Genomic DNA, 19,275 nt, shown 5'->3' on the forward strand with positions numbered 1-19,275 from the left:
TGAAAAAGATGCTGAGGTATCTCAGCATAGGTGTGGTCAAATTTTTCTCTTATCAGTCTGAAAAATAGCTAACTTTGATGTTAATAGAGAATGATAAAAAAAAAAAAATACCAGTATGTTTGAAAACCCAGGACTCTGATAAATGCTTAAGATTACCCAGGAAATTTTTTTTATCATTTTGAAAATTTTAAGGGTGACACTTCAGCTAAATGTAGTAAGGGAAAGTAGCTTGTTCGTTATATAAAAGATGCTGCTTATGTAATTTGCTTACCTATCTTTGGATTCACTGGTATAAACTAATCACGATTTCTATCTAGTTTGGAGCATTGCAAAAAAAAATATTTACCACCCAAACAACCACTAGTGCTTTCTTCTCCACCCTGAGTCCCACTGTGGTTTACCCCAATCCCTGTACAGCCTTCCCACATAACCATCACCTTACTGTCTCCAGCTACCATCACTGTAAAGGTAAAGGAGATAAGAATTTACTAATCTGAATGAAGTTCATCTTTAAAACCAACTTTGGACCGATTATTTTAATAATATTGATAAGACATGTGATACCATCTTTTAGTTATACTGTTTCAAAATATTTCCTACCCTTATGGTCATCTGTGACTTACCTGAAAGTTCCAGATCTTTGTTGATTTAAATAACACCTGATCCTGATCTACAGAGATGATAGTCAAAGAGTGTTAGCTACCTGCCCACCATATGCTTAGTAACATTCTAGTAACTTTCAGAGTACAGAAAGACCCTGATATAATGCAGAGCCTCTGCTTCCAAGAAGCATCATCTCTTTACACAAAACAATTAGAAGATTGTATATCCTCATCCTCATTACAGAATCGGCATTAACAAGAGATAATTGGAGCAATCCCAGTTGGCTTGGAGGGATTTCGTGAGGTTTTGTTGAGCAAAAACAGCAAGATGCAGAAAAGTATGTGTAGCATGATCTTGTATTGATCAAAAACTCAATATATGCTATTGATATATATAGCATATATGATATGCTATTGATATAGCATGATCTGTATATGTTTATGTCTCTATATAACTATTTGCGCATGGAGAAAATTATGAAAGAATTCTTACTAGGTCATAAACATGAGCTCTTCTGATGGTGTGACTGATGATGTGGTGAGAGGGAAGGCCAAGGCAAGTAGGAAAAAAAAAAAAACAAGAAAAATGAAATTCTCACATTCACACAAAAGGATGTGTGCCATCCCATTTTTGCATTATGTAATGTTGTTTATATACCTACAAAGAGATTGTAACAATCAGGAAAAACAACTTATACTAATAAAAACAGAAAAGACCTAGAAATAGAAGTGTTTCTTGCAAACAACAGGACTCTTAAAGCAGGGACTCTAGAAACGTTCTTTTACAAATCAGAATGGAAAACAACATATTTCACCATCCCTGATACAACCAGTATCATTTTTAAAGTTGGGTCTAGTGCAGTATTACAAGAGACAAGTTATAGAAATGACTATGGGAACATAATAGGTAAAAAATATCACTATTTGCTCATCTTAAGTGGTTGTGATCTTCAAAACCTAAATATATTAGGTTTTTAAATTATTCAAATTAAAAGTAAAATATAAGGGCTAAATGTTCATTGAACATTCAAATATCAATAATTTTAGGAGTTAAGGTCAATTAATCAAAGATCACATTCATTAAAAACAACCAAAATATTCAGGCATAAACTTAAAGGGTGGGGTGTATACCTTATATTTTAAAATCACTTTTACTAGGAGGTAAATGTTGAAGACAGCTACCAAAAATAGTAATTTGGACTATGCAATAGTTTAAGCAATTCCTTCTAATAGTAATTAGATAGTTGAGGCTTATGATAGGGAAACTTTATCAATTAAAAACAAACATAAATAAAAATAAAAACAAAAACATGCAAAGTACTTCTTGGAAGCTACGAAAAACATCATGAATATATCCAGACACATAGTATATGTTTCTGGGTAGGAAAATATCATAAAAATGTTATTTCTTCCTTAACCTATTTTCTAGATTACATGTCATCCCAGTGAAGATTTGGTTAGACTTTTTTCTTACAAGTACTATAAAAATCAGCTGGAATAATATGAACTGGTCAAGAATATTCAAAATGTATTTTCAAATAACAGAAATGTGTTTAAGCTAGACCATTCCATATGATTATAAACTTGTAGATGGCAACAATAACTCAATCCATGATTCTGTTTAAAAGTAGGAATACAGATCCTGGGAATAAGCTTCAAAGCTCAGAAATAAATGTAAAAATTGTAAAGATTAGATATCATAAAGAGGAAACATGAGAATTATTTCATAAAAGGTGCTGAGATAACAGACTTAAAATATGGAAACCTAACTTAATTCACATTGTACATTAAATATAAAAATTTAAATTAAGAAATTCATATAGAAAGCTAACACTTAACAGAAAATAGAAATGAGTACTAGACAATTGGAAGTATAATTTTCTTAGCTTTAAAGCAATGTAGTATGCAACAACAAAGGAAAATTACTTGTGTACTTGACATTTAAAAATATACAACAAAGGAGATAACTATAGCACAATTCAGGAAAACATTTGGAACAGGCAAGATATTAATTGGAACATATTAAAACCAGGAGAAACTAAACAGAAAAATACCAGGACACCAAAGAGTGGGCAAAGGCGTATCTTCTCACAAGAGGAGGTTCAGAGAGTTAGACATAGTTAGGGGAATACGTTCAGCTTCACTAGTTATCTAATAAATATAAATTAAAATGATAAGGTATGCTAACACCTGGCATTGGCAATGCCAATTAGCGCAACCTTTTTGGAGTGCAATTTGGTGTTCTGTTTCAAAAGCCATGAGTGTATTCATTCTGTTTGAAACACTAATTCCAGGCTTCGAATTCTGAAGAAGTAACGACGTCTTTTGAAAGACGAAAAACCGTAAGCATGCAGATGCCATGGCAGTAGCTTTGTAGATCGAGAAACCTGGAAATCACCCAGCTGTTTGGCAATAAGCGAAATGGTTAGGTAGACTGAGCTGCTAGGATGTTGTGCAGCAAGCTCTCTGGCCCCGTGGGCCTTACCAGCTAATTGACATTCACACTTTCTATCTCCTCTGACTCTGTGTCTTCTCTCCCTCTCTATCCAGCTTAGTTGGAGGAGCTGTCAACCTGCTAGAAGGATTCCCAAGTTGGGTTTATTAAGCCAAGGTGTCAGCTTTTTATCCATACTTGCCCCTGGAACCCACACTCACACAAAAATGCCTTCAGCTCCCTGGCTACCCTCTCCTTCCACTGCGCTTGAAAAAAACTGGCTATTTTCAGATCAATTCCAACGTGGCTTCTGCCCCAGTGTTTCCCTGGAACTGTTCTTGCTGAGGTCACTAGTGAACTCCCTGTAGTCATCCCAGCAGATGCTGTAAGCCCTCCTCTTATTTGGCCTGTTGTCTGTGTTCCTGAAACCCTTTTTCCCATTGAACAACTCCCCACTCCCCCGGCATACCCTATCCATGCTCTCTTTCTTCTCTCCAGCCATACCTCAGCCTCCTTTGCTGGCTTCTTCTTTTCTTGACTCTAAATACTAGAGTTGTTTTAGACCTAGTTTGGGCTCTTCCTCTTCTACTTTGTCTATAGACCATTTTATCTACTCTGTGTCTTCATATCTCATCTCTGTGTTCATGTCTCCTTTATCTCTAGCCCAGATTTTTTCTCTGAGTTCCAGGCCTATATCTAACTTGACATATCTCTTGATTATTACACAAGTATCTTGAACTATACGCATCCAAAATTGGAATCTTGCATTTTTCAACACAAATCTTCTTCCATCCATCCATTTTTCTTACCAGAAATCCTCCATATCCAAATGCCCTACTTCCAGTCCCACCCCATTTTACTTCTAAAGGGTCTCTTAAATCTGTCAGTTCTTTCCATCTCCACTGTACCATCCTATCCAGGCTTATATCCCCTCTTGAAGATCTCTTCATACTGCATGGCTCTCCAGTTTCTGAAAAGTGGACATCCTCATGTTTCTGCTAGACTCTAAGCTTTTTGAGGGCAGGAACCATAGCTATTTGGTTCACTAAAGTATTTAACACCTTGCACAGCATCAGCACATGCTAAGATCTTGATAACTAGGGAACAAATAAATGCAGTGATTACAGTTACATAAAAACTATATGAGAACCAGAAGGAAATGTGGAAAATTTTAAACGAGTAAAAGATTTAAAAAAGATTTCTGATCCTCTTGTTATAGTGTTAGAGTAATGAAATAAATTCAAGTCCTGTGTGAATACAGGATAACACGTGATGTGATCGTGTGCTGAGATGGGTGTGCAGATAGAAATGCTGGGTTGAAGAAGGCGACATGAATGAGAGCTCAGCCATATGTTGGAGGTGAGCTAAGAGGAACAGTTTGGGCTTTGTTGTTATGTTCAAGTCCGCTGGAGATGGTTGGACTTCAGTCAAAGCTGGATTATACGAATTTGCCTTTTCCAGCAAGATTTTATGGCTGAGAAACAATGTTTTTAAAATGGAAAGATGGCATGGACACTAGGACTAGATTAGATAGAGCAAGCTTATCTGAGGACAAGAGATAGCAGAGTTTGAGGTTGGCCATACGGAAAGTCTGAGTGAGAGTCAGAAGTATCACAGAGGATGGACACCTCCCGAGTTGTCTGGGACATAGCTCTTCATCACAGGTGACAGGGTGTCCGCTTCCTCTGCTCCCATCTTCCTGACGCTTAGCCCATCTTCCTGCCAGATCTTCATACACCTGCTGCAAAGGTGGTCCACCACTGGCATATTAATTCCTTGAATTTCCTTTTTTTTCTGATCTTCATTTTCTTTTTTTACAACTGAAATATAATCACATCTAACATTGTGTAAGTTTAAGATGTACAACAGGTTGGTTTGGTACATTGATATATTGCCATATAATTACCACCGTAACATTAGCAAACACCTCTATCCCATCACATTGCATTTTCTTTTTTGTGGTGGAATAATTTTCCAACCTGAGAACTGGCTGCTTTGTTTCTTTAGATAATTCATTTGGGAAAAAGCTGCTTTTGGGGAAATTTCAAGATTTTTTGTTTGTGTCCATTTGTGTACACACATACACATAGCCTCCCTCCCTAAAACTCTGATCATGTTTTAGCGCAAACACCACCTTAATTTTAAAAGTAGATTTCATAGGTCACCTTCTTTATAACTAAAGACATTATCAATAAGGAATAAAGAAATGAAAAAATGTATCTTAGCACCTGAGAAATCAAGGTACATCCTCTTAAATAAATGCTGGCCCAAACAGAAAAAAATGAAAAAAAAATCATGTGTTTGGATGGGAATACTTAATATCACAAATATATAAGATCTTCTAAAATTGTTGCATATGTTTAGTACAATTCCAATTAAACTCATAGTCTCCTCACCCCATTTGGGTAAGATGATCGTAAAATTTACCTGCAAGAGTAATAACTAGGAGATGCTAAGAAAATTATGAAAATATAAAGATAGATTTGCCTTTTCAAACGTTAAATATTATTTAAAATAATAGTAGCAAAAGCTTGACATTGGAATAGAAGTGTATCAGTAGATAATCGGAACAGAGCAGGATTCAGAAATCTATTCCACATACGTGGTAATTTAATATATTAAACTGAAAGTGGTATTTCAGTTCAGTGGGGAAAGGAGGGTATTTTTTAAGTAAACGGTTATGACTTAGCTGATTAACCATCTGGGTAAAAATGAAGTTGGACCCTCATCTCATACTATATATAAAAATAAGTTCCAAACAGATCACAAATAGAAATTTAAGAAACAAAGATGGTGGAACAATTTTATAATTGTCTATAAGCAAAGTTTGGGAATAACTTCAGAACCAAGGCAAAAACATGATGACATAAAAACACATTGTGTGGGGTAAAAGATACCACACATACAAGTTGCAAGACAAACAGATTAGGAGACAATATGTGTCAGAAATAGGACAGATAGGGATTTATATATATATATATATATATATATATATATATATATATATATATATATATAGTACAGAGAGCTCTTAAAAACTGATAAGAAAAATACAGAGCAAAAAAAATGGTCCAAGAATATGAATATGTGATTCACAAAAGGGCAGATCACATAGGCCACCAAACGTCTCTTTACATCAGCAGTCTGAGAAGTTCTCCTTCTGTGGCATGTCCAAGGGCACATTCACTTGAGGCTCTAGGATGGATGGAGAGGGTACAAAAGCAATGACTTGGTTCCTGAATCATCTTCTTCCTCACACAGACTACAGTGACTGTGGTGGGAAGCTTCCCTCCGAGACGCTCGGACTGGGAGTGTGTGGTGAAGAACCCGGACACGGGCAGGCAGCTCTGCAAGGGTAGAAGTCCTCCAGACAAGATCTGCACATGCAGCATCCCAACCAGAGCAACCTACAAGGGTAAGCAGATTCTTCACTGTTTTTTGGTTTGAAAGTGAGGAAGGCGAAAGGACCTCCCAAGTTCAGATGGTTCATGAAGCGAGTTGAAAGTGAGAGAATCTGTATAGACCCACCCTCTGCCATCCCCACTGCCCTCCCCTCCATGGTGTTCACCTCCACTTGGCCTCATCCTGCGACTCTAGGGTCCCACTCTGACATGTGAGTGAAGAATGATCGAGGAGGGTAGGCTGGATAGGAGCGTGGGGTAAAGTTAGAGACCATTGGGCGGACCCTACCCAAAAGGTTCAGAGAATTCAGAGAGCTAAAAAGCTGAGAATGCCCTTGATGAGATGAGGAAATAGAACAGCTAATGTTCTATCACCTTAAGATCATTACATCCATTCAGAAAGGAAGTATTTATTGAAAATCTACTATGTGTTGGGCACTGTGCTAGGTGTAGGGATACAGTGACCAAAAAAGACAGATCTGGTCCTTGCTCCCAGTATCTATAGCCTCTTGGGGGGTAGAGACAAGTAAATTACCTGTTACAATGCAGTGTGTAGGTGAAGGCAACATAGAGAACCATGGGATGCCTAGGAAAGGAGGGGGTGGCTGGGGCGAACAAGGAAAACTTCCTAGAGGATGAGTGGAGCCAGGGAGAAGGGGGAAGAGTATTCTAGGCAGAGACCAACTAGTATAATGGCTGGAAAGACAGAAAAGGCTCTTGAAGAGCCCAGAGAGGTTCTACGTGGTTAAGGCAAATGAGGTAGGGTCAGTGGAAAGCAGAGCAACAGGAAGTGGCTACCAAAGAAGGCACAGAGTATCTGGTGCAGAGGAGCCATTTCCAACCCATAAATTTTTGTTGAATGAATGGCTGCACGTGGAGGATGCCTAGAGGAGGAAAGGAGTGAGTTCTGAAAAATCAGATAGAAGGAAAGCTGTTGGAGTGATCCTGGTGAGGGTGACCATGAGAGCTGGTGCTGAGAGACAGGCATGGAGAGAAGCGGATGGATAGATTCCAGAGACAGGAAGGAGTTACAGTGGATACACTGAGGATTCAAGAACCCCTGTGGGTGAGAAAGATTAGAAGTAGGGTCCCATTGTTGGTACAGACCTCCTAAAATGGGTGAAGATCACAAGGGAGCAGAGTTTTGTGGCGAGAGCTGGTGTTACTCCTCCATTAATTCCAAATCCCTCCAGATGGAATTTGGTGCACCAGGCCAGAAACCCAAGCTTAAAAAATGCCTCTCAGCTATGGAGCTCTTCTTGGTGGTTGTTTGGGATCAAATTGCTTGGAAAATTATTTCAATTCGCCACTTTTCTTTGTTTACAGTATTGTAGCCTTTGTGATATACTTCTAGTTAATTTTGCTCATTATAATGCAGATCTTACTCATGTATAAAATCTGGTTTTCAAGTATTTGAGATCACCCCATAAAGCTGTTTGGCTGCTTTTATTTTATTTTATTTTATTTTATTTTATTTTTTAATTTTTAAAAAATTTTTGTATATTTTTTATTGGAGTTCGATTTGCCAACGTATAGTATAACACCCAGTGCTCATCCTGTCAAGTACCTCCTTAGTGCCCGTCACCCAGTCCACCCTGTTTGCTTTTAGAGCCTCCATCACTTGCCCCGACTCTGCCTGCCCTTTTCTTTGAATGCCTTGCAGTGCGTATTCAGAGCCAGCAAACAAACTCACGTCCCACCTCTTGCACTCAGCAAGATGACCAGCCAGTGGTCATTGCCAAGCCTCTGTCTGTGCCCTCACCCCTTTCATCAAATCCCATTGCCTTTGTTCTTGGAAATGTTGAAAGAAAAGTCACCTCCTTCATAAGTGTTCAGGCTACTCCACCCCCACCAGGACCCCCATCTTGGTAGCAGGGTGCTATGTGGAACACAGACCACTCATGGGACATTTCCTTGACTGTCGAGTCATTAGGTGGCTTTTCCACCTAAGCCATTTTATCTCTAGCAGAGCAACTGTAAATGCTACCAGAGCAGAGATCAAATATTTTCATTTCCATGTGATATTTCCCAGTAGTGTTGTGTGCATAGCCAACATGAAGAATAGTACAACTTTTCCTGGTGTTCATCCCTGAACATTGTAGACTCTGCTGAAATGTATTTTCCCAGGGAGTCTCTCGTGCTGCCGGCCCGTATGTCCGTTCTACTAACATTTACAAGGGGCTGTGCAAATGCCCTTGCTGAGAGGTCACACCAGCCCTCTAGACCTCCTTGTGTTTACAGCAGAGGGTTAGCCTTTCACATATGATCACTGAATGTGAGCAGAATTTTATGTGGCCTCCTGGCTTTCAGAATGAATTTTATCACTGTAGAGAAGTGTCTTAAGGTAAGGGTTCTCAGACGTTGGCAATCACACGCTAATAAAATTTCAGTAAGAAACGTAAGGCTGCCAACAAACTTAGGCCAACTTCTTATTTGGTCAGGGAAAGCCTTTCATTTTTAAAGTATCATCCTCTGTCTCCATTAACTCATAAAAGGAAGACTGTATCCTACCAAATGGATGACCGTGAAAACCTCACAGAGTAGCCCTGGTCCCTGGACACAGTAGGCTCTGAAAGGTGCTGCTCCAGGCTGCGGCACCCAAACCTGGCTGTATACAGTTGTTTCATGGGGGCATCATTGCCAACCACAGAGTCCCAGGTGCTCTCCAGGTGTGGTGAGTCACGATATCCAGGAGCATGGCTCTGGGATCTATTCTCATCATTTTCTGAAGTGATTCTGATATGCCACCACTGGGTTGGGGAATCACCTTGAGTAGAATAAAGTCAAAGACATACAGGAACTATAACAGTTCTGTAATGCTGATTGAACATGTTTTTTCTTTTTCTTTTTTAGTCTTTCTTGTCACATTATTCTTTTGTGGGCTTTCTACCCCATGAGTACATTTTCTAAAGCAAATAAGAAAACTTCTTTTGTTGTAGATTTGGCAACAGTTGCCTCCAACAAGATCATGGAGCCCAGCCCATGGGAAGCACACTTAGAGTTTGTTGGGCAAATATTGATAGTGTGGATTTTGCTGAAGGTACAGGGTTTTCGTCTGTAACGTTCTGGTTATCGTGTTCTAGGCAGATCTTGCTCGGTGACTTGTTTTATTCTTATACTGTGGCCAATTACAGGCTGAGATAGTGATCCCGGGGAGAGTATGAGATGTAAATGGGCTGTAAAATGGCTTTTTCCTAGTGATTATCCATGGGAGGCTTGGAATGGGAGGTGGGCCCCGGTCTGTTTGGAGGCTTATGCTGTGCACTTTGGCTGCCTGATGTGAATGGCCCACGGGAAGGAACCACATACTGATTGAAATGTTAGTGAACAGCTGGCAACCCCCCCCACCCTCTATGCAAAGGAGGCAAAAATACTTATTTTTTGCATTTACAGCATTGCTTGACGATAGCGGGACTCTACCATAAATGACATTTTTTTCCCCCTTTGCTCCAGATGTTTTAGTTGTCAACGTGACGTTCTCCGTGGATTCTTGGCATTTATCAAAAAGATTCAACTTTACCAACTGCTCATCATTAAGAGAGTAAGATTTTATTTGAAATTTAAATATTCTCTCATTGGTTTTAATTTATTTCCTTGCTTTAGTCCTCCATTTCCTCCATCAAGAACTCTAGAGTAGAATTTTCTAAAGTGCCTTGAGGGGTATGGCCTAAAGGGAGGTAGGAGGACCCTGAGCTAATAAGCTGACCTGTTCAAACCCTAATAAGTAAGGTGGGGCAGCCAAGGAGCAAACAACTGTGTTTAAGCGTTCCTACCCATGGGGAGGGAAATGCGTTTTCACCAGACCAAGAGGCGCCTTGAAGTGAGTACAGCAAAAGGGGTGCTGCTGTGTTCTCCCCTGATCTGAACAGCTTTGGGAATTTGAGTGGAAGCAGAGGGTGTGAGCATGAGGCAAGGGAAATCATCAAAGAGGACAAGAGGAAATCGCTTTTGTGGAGAGAACATGTTAGTCTTACCCTCCCTTTTTGTACCGCCTTTGGCCATGTTGGGGTATGCCCCCCACCGAGTGAGTTAGGGCCACACCTCACTCCTTGCTTCTAAAGAAGAGAGAAGACAGGGAGGACCTGTGTTTCTCAGATTCCTGATTTTCCGGTTGAAAGATGGGACAGAGGAGGTTCCCATGGAAACCACGGGAAGCTGTATTATTAGTGATTCTATAGCTCATCCAGGGGTTCGATTGACCAAGTGTGTGGGTCTCGAATGCGAGTTTCTTTTGGCCTGGCCTGGCCTGGGAACCGCTGCTGCTCTGGGGGAAACAAGTCGGGCCTGAAGCGGGGCTGGGGGGCCACCCTACAGCTAGCCCGCCAGGGGCGCCCGGCCTCGGTCTTGGCCACAGCGGCTCTCCTCAGGAGGGATCCAGTTCGTTATTTCTAATAACCTGGATGGGTTTAGGGAGGGGGAGAGGGGTTTAAACACAAAGCAGGCCACCCAGCCCGTGCAGGGGCCGGGGTCCCCGGGTCCCGGTGATGGAGCCGCAGCTGGGGGGCTGAGTGTGCTCCTGGCTGGGCTGGAGTCCGTCCCTCTGTCCCTCCCTTGGCAGAGCGGTCGGTTGGGGACCCGCACCCGAGGGCAGGGGTGCGAAGGCACGTCTGCACCCTGCTTCTAGCTCACCCAGGTGGCTGGATGAACTCTCCAAGCGAGCCTGCCTTCTCTTCTCCCATCGAAACTGCAGTTTGCCTCCATCAGAGGCACAGGATGCTTTGGCATTTCTTGAAGAATCTATAAAATATGGACAATGTCCCCACTCCCCACACTGGCCCTCCTGCCACCCCAGGCCCTCCCGTGGCTGTGTTTCCGGACCAGCCTCAGTTTCTCTTTTTAATCGTTCCTTCAACTCCGATTTTCCTAGGAGGGTGCTTTTCAAGCCCTCTACTCTTACCTCCCACAATAGGTTATTTGATCAGTAGACACAGTTCTTCCTTCGTTTGATTAAAAAGCAAACAGTGGTACCCCATTCTGTCTCCTTGTCAGGCCACACGTTTGGTCTGGCATCTTCCAGGCAGGGGTAGGGGTGGGCTGCTCATCTAGGGGTGGACACGGGGAGCTCGGTCTCCAGAGGGAGACTTACCTGAGGGTAGACAAATAGCAGAACCGGATTCAGAAACAGCCAGTGAGTGCCTGTTATCTACCTGCAGCGCAGCAGGTGACCCCAGCTTCAGGTTTCCATGGCAACATCCTGCAGGCCTGATGACAGTCCAGAGCCTGGAGGGCTGCCCAGAGCAGGGCACAAAGTAGGGGCTCCATCCCCAGCCTCAAAGGACTGTCCTCTGTCCTCTGGGTTTATCAGTCTGTCCAGGGGTTGGGTTTTTTTTTTTTCTTCTTCTTTTTCTTTTAAATGCTTGCACACTGAATCACAGAGGGAAATGCTAGGATATGAACATTTTCCTAAAAATGCAGGAATTAAGTTGGCTTTCCGTGTTACCAGATGCCCAGTATGTATTGGAACTGGCTGTGCATGGTGTAAAAGTGAGAGAAAGTGTATCCACCCCTTCACGGCTTGTGACCCTTCTGATTACAAGAGAAACCAGGTAAAGTATCATTTTTGGTATTACAGGGTTTAACCAAAAATGAGTGGCTGTGACCCACCCAGTCCCCATCTGTCTTTCGTGTTTGTTTCAAACTCTAAATTTCCCACCTGTTTGGTTGTTGAAGGGATATTCTTCATTTCAGGAACACTGTCAAGTTGCTGTTGAGAAATGGGTACCATCTAAGACAGCAGGAGAAGGAAGATTCCCGGAGAGTAAGAGTAACAGGACCACTCAGGGCTTGCAGGTCAGACCCTGTTTTTTATACTCAGAACAGAAAAAAAAAATTCCCCTTTTACTGACAGTAACAACTCCTACTACCTTGGGTTCCTTTTAAAAATTCCCTGTTTTACTTTCTACCAAAATCCCCCTTTTTACCTTTGATTTTTAACCAAGTTTCACTTAATTGGCTCAATACATCAAAGGCTGCACACTCACATAAAAGAAATTAAAATTCTGTAATCATGAAAAATGATATTGTTCCAGTAGGAGTAAAATTTTAAAGGTGACTTTGCGGCTACTCTGGAGGAGTTAGGAGGAAGCCGATAGCACACAGCACTGAGGGCTTTCAATCTGAACCACTTACTGCGGTTGCATTTCTGGGGGGTTATGTGGGGTAAGGGGAGTCTATGCAAAGTGTACAAACTAACCTCATTCAGATTGCCTCAGTCTTTACTTTGTGGAGATGATCTGACTCATAATCAATAGTGCCAAAACAAAGAGTGGTTTCTTATGAAATATATAGAGAAATACTTCTCTCCGTTTCCCCCCAAATTTTCTTCATGGAAAAATATTTTCCATGAAATTTCCTTGGAAATTCCTCTTAGTTTCTTCATAGCAAATCATCAAGCTGAACCAACAGACACGTTTGAAAAGAATGTATATGACAATGTCAATGTTTCTGGGCAGAGAATAGTGGCTGTGCTCAGAGTGGCTGGCTTCACGGAGCCGACAGGAGTTAATTGAGCATGTACTATGTGGTGACAAACAAAAAAGGATACGCTCTGGCTTTTATTAGTCTGGAGGTCTAGCTGCAGCAGACAAATTGAAAATCAACATTTCTTTTTCTAAAAGAGGCTCAGTTTTCTATTTCATGACTAATCTCTGGCTTTGGTTTATCCATTTGCTGTTATTTAAGGTCAAGTGCCAATATAGATAAGTGGCACACTTTTAATCACTACTGAAAAATTGATAGTAACTTTAGGTGAATAACTAACAGGCAGAGGGAATGTGAATCAAAGTGGATTATGAAGTTAATTAAAGGCATCAGAAAGGCTTGGTGTGCCAATATATCCAGATTTGAAGTCTTTGAGATTTTATTAAGTGATGGGCTACTTTTCTCTTCCTACTGGTTTATAAAACTAAGACATGATGACAGGTATTTGGATCAAGGAGGCAGTGGCTTTTTAACAAAATTAAACTTCTCTTTTATTGTTGTTTTGGTCGTTTCTTTTCTATTTTAGTAAGATGGACCTAACAAAAGCCACCATCTTTGCCATTTCTAAGTGTATGGTTCAGTGTTAAGGACATGCAATGTTGTACAACCATCACCACATTCCATCTTCAGAACAAATTTCATCTCGCAAAACGGAAACTTTGTACCCATTAAAAATAACTTCCCATTTTTACTTCCCACCCCTCACCCCAGCCCTTAGCAACCACCATTCTACTTCCTGTCTCTATGGATTTGATACACTAGGTACTTCATACAAGTAGAAGCATGTAAGAATTGTCCTTTTGCGGCTGGCTTATTTCATTTGATATAACGTCCTCAAAGTTCATCCATATTATAGCATGGAACACGATTTCTTCCTCTATAAGGCTGAAAAATATTGCACTATACATATATACTACATTTCGTTTATCCATTCCCCTGTGGATGGATACTTGGGTTGCTTCCACCTTTTGGCTATTATAAATAATGCTACTATAAACATCAGTGTACAGATCATCTCTTGGAGACCCTGTTTTCAAATATTTTGGGTATATATCCAAAAAGAGGAATTGACAAATCATATGGTAATTCTATTTTTAAAATAGCTATTTTTCATATTGTTCTGCTGTATTACATTCCCACCAACAGTATATTAGCATTCCAATTTCTCCACACCCTTCCAACTCTTGTTATTTTTGTTTTATTGTTATTGTTGTTGTTTTTATGGTAGCCATCCTAAGTGGGTGGAAGGTGGTATCTCATTGTGGTTTTGAGTTGCATTTCCCTAAAGATTAGTGATATTGAGCATCTTTTAATCTGCTTGTGGGCCATTTGTGTATCTTCTTTGAAGAAATGTCTCTTCAAGTCCTTTGTCCATTTTTTAAGCAGGTTGTTTTTTGTGGCTGATTTATAGGAGTTCCTAATATATTCTGGATATCAGCCCCTTATCAGATATGTGATTTGCAAGTATTTTCTCTCATTCCTGAGGTTGCCTTTTCCTTTTTTTTTTTTTTTTGAGGTTGCCTTTTCCATCTGTTGATTGTATCCTTTGATGCACAGAAGTTCTTAGTTTTGAAGAAGTCCGGTTTTTCTCTTTTTTCAGTTTTGTTGCCTGTGCTTTAGGTGTCCTATCTAAGAAACCGTTGCCAAATCCAATGTCCTGAAGCTTTTCCCCCACATTTTCTTCTAAGAGTATTACAGTTTTAATTTTTACATTTAGGTCTTTGGTCCATTTTGAGTTAATTTTCATATGTAGCATAAAGGTCCTACCTCATTCTTTTCCGAATGGATATAAGTATTTTGGTTTCTTAACCCAAAAAAACTGGAAGTTAAACTTTTATTTTCAGGTAATTATAGATTACATAGTTAGTACCTGTCAGAAAATAACACAGAGAGATTTTCCACATCTTTTACCCAGTTTCCCCCAATAGTAACATCTTGCAAAACCATCACACAATATCACAACCAGGATATTGACAGTGACAACAGTCAAGATACAGAACAGCTCTATCACCATACCTCCTTCCCTCCTTTCTCCCACTCCCCACTTCTGACCCCTGGCATCTACTAATCTGTTCTCCATTTTTATAATTTTATAATTTCAAGGAGTCTATATAAATGGAATCATCCAGACGTGCCCTTTTGGGTTTGACCTTTTTTAACTCAACACAATTCTCTGAAAGTTCATTCAAGTTCTTCTATAGATCAATAGTGTGTTCCTTTTTATTGCTGAGTGGTAATCCAGGCAATGACTTTTAAAATTTCTTTTATGTTAGTGTCTCCATGTGCCTTTTGACCTTTGACACCGTGTGGCTAGAAGAACGGGCTGGGTTACCAAGAGGGCAGGACAAGGCTTAAAATAACCAAAAGCCCAAGCCAGTTTTCAGTGCTGCTGTGTGAATGGCACCTTCTTAGTTTGGAGAAAGGTATTTTGTTGATACTGGAATGTTTTCTTTAAATACGTGGCTCAGAACAGAATCTCAATTTTGGTTCTAACAGGGAATGGCAAAGTATTTGTCACAGGAGGGATTTCTCATGCACTGGCCAGTGTTACTGTCTTTCTTTATCATTGGATGTGTAAATCCACATTTCCAGTTTGGGTCCTGCGTTGACCTGAATAAGTCCTGAACACTTTTCCCAGCAGAGAAGCCACTGAGAGCTTTCCCCTTAATGCATCTTCCCACATCACCCATGTTTCGGGCGCTTCCTATGTGCCAGGCATAGGAGACAGGAGATGGGAATGATGCATATATGACCTTCGGCTTTATGATGCTGAGCTGCAGGTATATATTGAGCACCTAATCGATACCATTATATTGAGCTTCATGGCTGCAGTGAGGAGGACACCAATGAATCAGGCACATGTCTTGCTATCAGCCTCAAGAATCTTGTACATGAAACCATAAGAATAGAAGATAAAAAATACTAACATTGGAGAAGTACCAGGAAGTACACAAACCCGGAGAGCCTGTCTGTGCCTGCAACCTTGGCTTAGTAATTCCTGTTTATTTAAGCCCCAGTGACTGGCAGCTAAAAGCACTTAACCAGTGTAGTTGGTTGAGGTTTGGTGGATGGATGGATTGATAGACAGAGACGGCATTTCAGCCAACCATTGAGGAATGAGACACGTGGAGACAGAGAAGACTGGGTGTTCTAAGCAGAGGGGCTAGCATAAATAAAAGTGTAGTGGGTTGCCGGAGTTCCAGGGCAGCTATACCTGGGGTCCAGGAGACCCCAAGTAATTCAATTTGGCTAGAGCAGAAGGGTGCAGGAAATCCCAGGATACAAGGCTGACATGACCCTGTAGCCTGCATCTATGGGGCCTTACACCAGGCCAAGGCGCTTTGGTTTTATTCTTCACAGAATGCTGCTGGAGACATGTCTTAATGTATGAATTTGCTCATCCAAGGACATGGTACTTAGAAGACAGAGTTCTGGTTTCGTCTCAGGTTGAGCCTGTTGCCTTCACGCTGTTTCATGACCCTGTCCGCAATCCCTTTACCCATGCTACAAATACACATTGTCATCTATTGGCAAGGGGGCTGCATTAAGGAAGGATACCCCCAAAATAGGGAAATGAACTCAAAAGCCTGTGTTTGCACTTTGGATGGAAGGTATTTTCAGCTCTGGAGGCTAGTCTCTGGCAGATGGTTGGCCCTGCTGCCTTGCGCTCACCTTTCTCCCTCCTTTTCTTAACAGTCTTCTCTCTGGGGCCTCTGCCTGCTGGGAGAAGAACTGGCTCCTTTCCCTTTCCTGTGCTCGCAGAAAGGTTGTGAAGATCTATGATATGATGATGATCTACTATTTGTTACTCTTCGCCATCTGCTTATCTTGGTTGGGTAGAAATACACCCTACACAGACTTGTCCACCACTCTCGGGGGAACCAACATTCACATTGTTCTTTCTCTGCCTCCCTTGCCTCCTCTTCTTATCTGCCACCACTTCTGAATGTGCATCTGAATTTCTCACAAGCAATCCAGATTGACTCCTTTAGAGACCTTGCCTATCGGAGGGAAATGAGGTTGAAGATATACCTTGTTGAGTAGCTTCTGTGGGTGTATCACTGTGCTAGGTGCTGTGGAATGTGCTTGCAATCGTCCATTTATCTGTTCATTCAAAATGTTTTTACTGAGCGCTCACTGTGTGCTGGACAGGTGGGCCAGATGTGTGTCCTTCTCCAGAGCTTACACTGTAGAACTTAAGAGTATTTTGAAGGAAGTAAAATTCATTTCGGTGAAGCAGTTGAGTACAGCAGAAGATGTGAGAAGGAATACCAGAATGCACTGAATTGAGTAGTGGTAACCCATATTTGTTGAGCCTGTGCTAAATCCTGAGCTCAGAGGATATCTTTATGTAAGTCTCACAAGGGACCTGTTTTCCCATTTTATAGATAAAGAAATGTTGGCTTGCAGAGGATAAGTATGTAGTAAATGATAGGCAAGAGATTTGAACCCAGGTGGTCTGACCCCAGAGCCCACAGTTCTAACCACGACTCTACATTGTACGACCTCAGTGAATATAAACAAGCATTAAATGATGTAGTATTGATGATGAGAGTCCGTCTGGACAGGAGAAAACGAACATTGGCTTCTCTTGGCATTAGACTAGCAAAGCCTGTCCTATCTGTGGCACAAATGTGGGTGGGCTGAGGATCTCCAGCTGGGCAGGCTGTGAGCATCAAAGCCTCCAGAGAGGGAAAGTTGGGGTGTGGTCAGAGTGGACGATTCAGACTGGGAGGGCAAGAGAGGCTAAGGATGGGAAGCGGAGGCCGGTAGGGGAGTGGTAGAAGCAAGAGCCTCAGGGTGGAAGTGAAACTCAACAGAGGGGTGGATTTGGAGTGTCCAGGTCTAATTTGCAGGGTGGGGGTCTCTGGAAGGGAGGAGCTGCCCCCCCAGCCATGGAGTCCCAGTCACCCAGGCCAGTTCTGAGTTGCCACACTCGGAAGGTTCAGTGACCAAGAGTTACAACTATGTGTCTTGGCCTCAGCAGCTCCACCTTACAGTCCCAGGTCAGAGAATCAAGCCTTGATCTCTCAGCAGAGGACCTTGGTCTGTCATCTTCTGGTCTCAGTGGCTCACTCTGACACTTGGTACTTCCTGGGACCAACTGGAGATTTGAGGTTACATCCCAAGTTCCCTGGGGCCAGTACTGGGGACCCCATGGAGGAGCCTTCACCTGGGGGCTGAGCCTCAGAGGCCCGACTACGTTGTTCCATCTTGTGCTCTCATTTTTCTTTGGCGGGATCGTATTTTCTTTCAGCATCTCACCTCCTTTTATGCTCTCCCATTTCCACTGCTGGTCACCACTTTTTTCAATTTCTACATTTCATGAATACATTACTTCCATCCTTCTCAGTCATTAATAAAGATGTTAAATAATTCTGAACCAAATAGTCACCCCTGTAGGGCCCTACAGGACACTTTCCTTTAATTAGTTGTGGTACCTTTCATCTCTCTAATGTCCTTTGGTTTCAGATTTCCAGCTGGTTTTGAATCCGTGTGACTTTTTATCCAGTCCTGTTTGAACTAATTTCACCAGTGAAACTCTGAGAGACATTTTGCTGAGCGTTGATTCAGGTCCAGGCCTACAGAGAGCTTTGCTATATTCAGATTAAAAAAAAAAAAACAGATTAATAGAGTACAATTTGGTCTTAATAAACTGAGCCTTCCTAATGCACCTCTTTCCAATATTCTTTTCAATCATGACAGTATAATGTCATGGTAATTTGAATTGTGTTGACGTCAGACTTCAAAAAAGTACTCTTACTGTCAGAAGTGATCCTCTTAGACCTTTTCAGAGGTAACTGTTTCTTAGTGGTTGTGCTATTTCCAATATCTTGCAATGACTTCATTTTTTAAAAAAACAATAATAAAAAGAATTGGGTATTTTGTAATCACCTAACTAACCAGTTTCTAATATGTTTTCCTGTACAGAATAGGGAGTAATTTAAACTGGTGAGCACCCAGAGTTCACAGTGTTTCATTAAATAATTTAAAACTGGGCAGCCATTTAAAATAACTCTGATGTCTTTAAAATGTGACTGATAGGAAGTGGACTATTCTGAGGTTAATTGCTGAACAACACAGGTTGTGACGGTTATCACCAGTGGTATTTGGATTTGGCATGTGGAAATCCTTGTACCTAAGAGGAGGGCGGAATTTCACTATATGGCTGTAAGAAAGCATCTCTTCATATCAAACTAGGTTGCTTTTAAATTAACCCCTTCTGTGTGTCGGCTCATGGGGCCCACTACTTCATACAAGGCTGTGATGATTAACTCTTGATTAAAATATAAAAATAGATCTAAAACAAGTGTGTGAAACATTTGCTAGGAGATCATTCTTTGCCTTCTGTCTGTAC

The 19,275-nt window shown here is 41.2% G+C and overlaps 1 protein-coding gene across 1 annotated transcript in view; it reads left to right on the forward strand.

Annotated features, from left to right (window-relative positions):
• Positions 1-19,275, forward strand: part of PLXNC1 (plexin C1) — a gene marked incomplete at its 5' end in the record, with an annotated part of 137,258 nt that overhangs the window by 56,575 nt on the left and 61,408 nt on the right. The window contains 4 exons of the mRNA XM_025438862.3: positions 6,298-6,451; positions 9,891-9,978; positions 11,881-11,983; positions 12,126-12,227. Coding sequence (XP_025294647.3) covers positions 6,298-6,451; positions 9,891-9,978; positions 11,881-11,983; positions 12,126-12,227 — 447 coding nt within the window. The remainder of the gene's footprint in view (positions 1-6,297; positions 6,452-9,890; positions 9,979-11,880; positions 11,984-12,125; positions 12,228-19,275) is intronic.

The sequence above is a fragment of the Canis lupus genome, chromosome 15 (assembly GCF_003254725.2).
Source record: "Canis lupus dingo isolate Sandy chromosome 15, ASM325472v2, whole genome shotgun sequence".
NCBI lineage: Eukaryota > Metazoa > Chordata > Mammalia > Carnivora > Canidae > Canis > Canis lupus.